Source organism: Sphaeroforma arctica (genome assembly GCF_001186125.1).
Source record: "Sphaeroforma arctica JP610 unplaced genomic scaffold supercont1.84, whole genome shotgun sequence".
Taxonomy (NCBI): domain Eukaryota; class Ichthyosporea; order Ichthyophonida; genus Sphaeroforma; species Sphaeroforma arctica.
The window spans coordinates 157,497-164,246 of NW_014040474.1; the positions used below are offsets into that span (position 1 = coordinate 157,497).

A 6,750-nucleotide genomic window follows, 5' to 3' on the forward strand; every position below is an offset into this window, starting at 1 on the left:
GCGCGTGCGTGTGCGTGTGCATGTGTGTGTGTGTGTTTGTGTGTGTGTGTGTTTGTGAGTGTGTGTGTATTGTTATTTATTGTTATATATTGTTGTGTATTGTTATATATTGTTATATATTGCTATATATTGTTATATAATGTTATATTTTGCTATATATATTGTTTTATACGTATATATACATACATATATATACATACATATATATTATATATATATATATATATATATATATAGTTTGAACATACCTGGTGGTGGTGGAACGGCATCCCTTAGATCGACAGTTGTACCATTCTCGAATGTACATTCACCATATTTTCCGGTATCGAATGGATTCTCGGATAAAGTGTCGACCACGCGTAGGTCGTCACTGATGTACACGGACAAGGCCGGAACAATATCTTCACACAGCCAAGGGTTGTTGTCAAGAGATCTATGAGGAGACAAAAATGTGTACTGTATTAGTAATTGATAATGTAGCCGTTAGGCGCCAAAATACGCACAAAAACTGCTACCCTATGTTTACCGGCCCCATTTTTATACGATCAGATATCGAATGACAGGTAACGATGATGCACTGTGTACAAAGCACCCTCATATAATGCAATAAATTTCGCCCGCTTCTCCCCAAACGCAATTTAACTTGTCCTATATCAGACAGCGACTACCTGCTAATCGATAGATGCAGGTTGGAGTATTCTCAAAATTATCACGAGCAAAAAAAAATCTTGTATGTAAGTTAAACACCGTGTACGTAAAGACACATCCCGTTGAGCTGTGTGGCTATCGGCAAAAAAAATTATAAGGAACTGTGTGCGCGAACAAAATTAGAATATTTTCTGTGACATACAGTGAGTTCAGGGCAATCGACTTGGCGAATGTCTGCTCGGGTAGGCCAGTAAGTTCGTTGCCCACCAAGATTAGCTGTTGGAGTTGTGTTGCGGATTGGAATGTGTCTTCGGCAATTTGTGATATCTGGTTATTATCCAGCAGCAGGAATGTTATGCTGGGCTGAGCCTTGCTCAAATCGTTGGCATCGAGCTCTGTTAGCTTATTCTTGGCCAGATCCATGATTACTAGACTATCCAAACCTTCAAAGGCAAAATCGCTGATATGCTCTATCTCATTGTCGAATAAATCTATGCCCCGTAACCTCTCAAATCCTGTGTCGAATGTACCCGGTTCGATGTATGATATTTTTGTACCGTCAGGTATGAACGAGAGTAAACCATCGCATATCTGTGCATCTGCATCACTCTTGACGTACAGGGTGCCTTTCTTTGAGTCTTCGCTGCCTATAGTATCGATCATAAACCCTTCTACTGGTTCATAACTGCACAGAGCTTTGTGTTCACTCAATTGATCCGATGCTACACATCTTGTGGTACCATCACCACTTCTCACCTGTGTTTCTTCTGCGGTGCATGTACTTTCTTGTCTACGTGTAGATATTGCACTGGCACTGGATGCCAAAAGAGCAACTATGATTCTGGTTGAAAACATCTTATATTGTTGCTTTGCTTTTAGGTATTTGACGAGAAAAAGCTGTTTTGCTTTGTGACTACAAGTGTATAAGTATATCTGTATACGCTCGCGAACAAGTGAACGCACTTCTCTGTGTGATCTAATAATTTAAATAGCAAACGAGGAACACTTGCTTGCAATAATTTTGTACTTTTCTAGAAGTTTTAATTCACCGTTATCGAAGGCAACTTAAGTATCTCTCTACTGTGTGACTGTGTCTTTTCCCTCTGGTGGCGGAGCTGTAGAAGTTTTTTTGTATTTTTTTATGATTTTTTTTTAGTTTCTCAGACTTTCGGCTCTAAATATTTCGGCTCGTCTTGACCCATTGAAGTTTGACGGCTTCCCCTCTATCTATTTTTTTTACCATTTTTAAAAACAAACAAACCCCAAATATAAAAACAAATATGTATATAATATGCACATGTGTCGTACAGTATTTACAACATATTTTGTTGTTTGGCTCCATTTGTTGTTGTTGTTTTTTTTTGTTTTTTTAAACTGTAAACAAAACCCCAAATATGTATTTACAGAACTATTACTGAGACAGACTTTGAGACAGTCTAAGTCTCAGAGAGTCTGAGACTTGAGACTTGAGAGACGTGAGAGACTGAGACTTGCTGAGAGTCTCTGACAGACTGATGAGTCTCACTGATGAATGATGACTCATGATGCAGAGACTGGTCCATTGCCCACGGCCCCAGGCCCCAGGGCCAGTGGTCTCTGACAGTCGAGCATTGTTTTACTCTCGTACATACTTCGATTTCATTTATGTTAATTATTGAAGTTTTAAAAATGCATAAGTTTTCTTGATATAGAAGCATTGAAACAAATTTATCCAATGAATACAATAGTCTAAAATTAGATAGCATTCCCCAATGTCGATTAATCCAATCGCTTTCAAATATATGGAGCACACTATTTCAAAGAACTGCGGCATTTTTATATTTTTACTCGTTGCTGCATTTATTACTCCTTGAATACATTCCCTTCTAAAAGAAATATTTGTCTTGGTGATTTTTATATATTATTTTTAAACAAAATATAGGAGACAATTGGCGTCAGTCTGTCACTGTCAGCTTATTTTTTTTGGGGGGGGGGGGCCGGGGGGGGGGGGGGAATAAAAATAAGACACTGTCACTCGGAGACTCGGAGTGGGAGCTTGGGCCTAGGATTCTGGCCTAAGATTGAATACCTGATTCTAGCCTGAGATTGAATTTGGCAGTATATAGAAATGGCACGCTTACTGCCGGTGATCCAATAAACTATTCATACATCCAAATCGACCAACCAAGGAACAAATTTCACGTGGGAGAAACTTTATCACAGGATACGAATTTCCCAGATGTAACTGGTAGTTTTGTGTCATTTACCAATATTGGCCTGCTTTGCTAGTTATATCGAGGGTGTTAGCAGGGCACACTCTACGGCCGTTATCCAGTCAGGATATTCGCTGTTCAGACAACGAGTGTGCTGGTCAAAGACCTGGATTGAATCATATAGTTCATATCAACTTTGACGGACATAAATGATTAAATAGGTTCGTGTCGATATGATATCTAAGTACACTTGTAATCCGTGGTCGCGGCCAGTATTGGATTCAACTAGAACATCACTCGGACACAATCATATAAAATAAAAGTCCAAAACAAAATGCCGAGCTATAGTTTGTACGATCCACAGTTAGCTGGAGGAAATGTGACAACGGACAGAGAAGTTTGTAAATATTTCTTTAGAAGGTCATAAGGTCATCATTATTCTTGTTTATTTTTTAGTAAAACAGCTTGCCTATTCACAACTATTCGCGGTGCGAAAACTAACAAAGCGAATAGTATATATGCGCCGAGCTGTAATTTTACTTGTGCTGCTAGTCTGTTTAATGTGCAGTGTATTGACGGTCAGTCGCTATTATACTAAGTCCCGTATTTAACTCTTGCGCGAATGAGGCTGCCAGTAAGTAGTCAGGAGTATTTCACTTTGCTGAAGCAAGTAACTTATAGTCTGTACTCGGTTTACCGCGTCAGTAACGAGGCTATCGAATGATCTTGACAACAACAACGAACTCCATCCTATGTACACTGGAACATCAAGCCCCTTATGCGTTTTTTGACCTAGAGCGTACACTTAGGGTATACCTCTTAGTCCTATTCCATGAGTTCTTCCGGCGCTAGGATGATGTATATTGATGTAGAGCTGATGACCTCCAGATTTAAGATACACATTTGTCATTCAGATTTCTGTTCGATTATCACTGTGGATGTATCAAGAGCAAGTATACTTGCGCCAAATTGATACACCTCTCCTGACAGCGCAGGACCCATGGAAAATCCCATCGCGCGTGACCGGCATACGCCGATGGTTGCTATTACTGCGCGGTATCAACATCTGCAGAATCATCAATTGTTGATGAATACGGCTCCCAACTATTATTTCATCTAGTTAGACTAAGATAATACGTTGCGCAATATGTTGTCTTTTCCTGTTTTTCTCTGATATACGAGCAACGATGTGGATGTATCCTTAGCACCTACCAATGCTCGTCCTACCCCCAACCTTATTCCAGCGTGCAGGTCGTATGTGGTCTCCATCGTCGATCCATCTTGCATGGCAGTTCCTGAACATACACGCTCACCAGAGGGCGATTATATATTTAACCACTGTCCACCGTCATCGGTTGCATATTTTCCATAGGGTATAGCACTACAGCCTTCCATCACGTCAGCAATCGACAGAACATTAAACCCTAACCACGTGAGCAAGATGTTGCATACGGCTGACATGCCCGCCACCGCGATACATTGCCAAAATACCATCTTCAATCCGATTTTCCGCAGCACGCACATTGCATGAAGAAAAATTATCAATGAACAGTATATCCTACACCACACATTCCACCACGATCACACACTTCAGTTATGCGATAAGTGACTCCTCCAAGTTAGCAATGTGTCCTGCCCGTTATGACATAGCGCTCCCACGGCTTTGTACTGATGTGTGTCTCACCAGTGAACCTTCTCCCTCAACTCTGATAGCCCACTCGCCATATACATATCCCTACCGGGTACTGGCATTTCAGTCCAGAAACACATTCTTCGACCTCATGGCACAAATCAGTTGGGTGAGAAGTACACCCCTGCAGTGGGCAGACAAGTTTCTATTCTCTAACACATCCATAGCCGCGACCCTGTTCCGGTGTGTGCATTCCTCATTCGCTTCCTCTAGCAAAATCATACACCGTGTACAAATCCTTGTCTTTAGCTGGATATAAAGCCCTGAAACACATCATTAGACGAGTATTAAACTAGTCGACTGGTTGAGAAGATAGATCTCTCACGTGAGCAAAGGTGTTGTTTCTGTCTTCACAAGCCCACCACTACGACCCTGTTCCGGCGTGTACGTCTCCAGTGCATCTTCTTCGCTCGAATCATCCAGCACACACACCGCAGTCAGCTCCGTCTTTGGCAGTATAGCTCTAGTCCAGATAAGCCACAGAGTCCAGCCTATTGACAGAAACCCTAGCACATTGTACGCCCATCCTGCGTGCCCGATAGTTCGAAACTTATTCATCATATACCCGGCTATGGGTGGTCCCAGACCTTCACCTAAGAACTGTGTGCGAGTGTGACGTGATGGAGAGATCAGTTAGCATCTAGTCACATTGAAGGCACCAAACGTATACAACATGGCCTGAGTGCACACCTATGAGCTCGGGCCAGTGTATACTTCTACCCGCCTTATTGTGTGTGTACAGACGCCCACGAAAGCCGCGACGTGAACGCTTACTTACCTTCACCCCATTGGCAACTCCCTGCACGCGTCCCTGGTACTCGGACGAGAACTGTGCGGCAACCCCATTCGTACACGTCGCGTGTATCTGTCCACCGAAGAAGAACCCGAGACTCGCCCAGTAAGGGGCCGATGGTATCACTAGGCTGCCCATAATCAGTGATACATAGGTCATACCCGAGCACGCCGCTACTATGGCTCCTAAAGGTCCCAAAAGGGTCTGTACGCGCACCGTTAAGACACTCGAGATGGCCAGAAACGTACCCCAAACGAGCATGCACTCGCCGTTTTGTACCTCGTTGAGACCTAGGTATTGTGTGTCGTACAGGACTGGTATGGCGGGCGAAGAAGTAGTGATAGAAGAGTAAGTTGTAGAACTTATCGCTGCCAGACTACAGACAGCAAGATAATTAGGTCGTTGTACCTATATGCATTACCTTGACCATGCCGAGACAACTAATTGCACCGTGTGGTATTCTGCTCACGCCACGATGGAACGTGTGTGACACGAGTACACTAAACTGGTAGATGCAACATAAACAGACGATCATCAAATACAGGCACTAAACAACATGACAACTTACCCATGGTCTGAAACAGCGCCCCTTGCACCAACGTTTCAATAAAGAGCGTCAGCAGATAATTGGCAGCCACAACATTGCTCATTACTAACGGCAATGCAGCCAAGGGATTGATGGCTTGTAGCCTCGTGCGGAAACTTGGTTTTCGCGATGTGCTTTTGGCGGTCAACAAAGGCGAGTGGTCAGCGGAATGACCTTCTGGAGTGAGCATATAAAGATAAAATTGAGCGTGCATGACTATCATCTTGCGCCCACATCCACAGTCGCTTGAACTATATGCCCGGGAAGAGTGTTGTAACAGGGCCAATCTGTACCATCATTTGATATATAAGCAGATATGACGCACCTCCAAAGTCGTCAACATAGTACATTGAATGCCTCGGTCTCGTATTCATCTTGATCACACATTAAAAATCTAATGAATATATATGCAACGACACACCTCCAGTCACCAAGTTATCAGCATCGTGCACTGAATGTCTCCGTATGGCTGTCATCTGGCGAGTCGGTGGTGCCGCTGGAACTATAAATGCCACATGCAGCGCGCCCGCAACCAGCACAGCTACAGACAGGATCCAAAGGGTCCTATGTGATGTATTGGTGTAAATCCAAGCAGATGTGACCGGAGCAAAAGTATAGGCGAAGGGTATGGTCGAGGTGAGGATACTCACGACCTTCTCCAAACGCTTGCTCTCTTCTTTGTGTGTCACAGAAGCCACCTGAGAGGGTGCGAAAAGTGAATAGACCGACGTTGGTTATGGATCAGATGGTGCAGTTCAGTGCACACAGGGCGATGTAAGCAAGAATTGTAAAAGAGACAGGAACATGCACGCTATTCTAGATAATAAGACCACAATCGTGT

General features: G+C 43.1%; 2 protein-coding genes across 2 annotated transcripts in view; both read right to left on the reverse strand.

The window, feature by feature from the left end:
- The window catches only part of SARC_01980 (hypothetical protein), a 2,504-nt gene extending 910 nt beyond the window's left edge, over positions 1 to 1,594 (reverse strand). Inside the window, exons 1-2 of the mRNA XM_014304298.1 lie at positions 851 to 1,594; positions 249 to 433 (exon numbers count right to left, since the gene is read on the reverse strand). Coding sequence (XP_014159773.1) covers positions 249 to 433; positions 851 to 1,503 — 838 coding nt within the window. The 5' untranslated portion in view covers positions 1,504 to 1,594. The remainder of the gene's footprint in view (positions 1 to 248; positions 434 to 850) is intronic.
- Positions 1,595 to 3,269: 1,675 nt separating this feature from the next.
- Positions 3,270 to 6,607, reverse strand: SARC_01981 (hypothetical protein; the record flags this gene model as incomplete). Its single annotated transcript, XM_014304299.1, has 4 exons — positions 3,270 to 5,130; positions 5,309 to 5,637; positions 5,892 to 6,086; positions 6,331 to 6,607. Coding segments are annotated over 4 exons (1,080 nt in total), but the record flags the coding sequence as incomplete, so codon positions are not given.
- Positions 6,608 to 6,750: the final 143 nt, after the last annotated feature.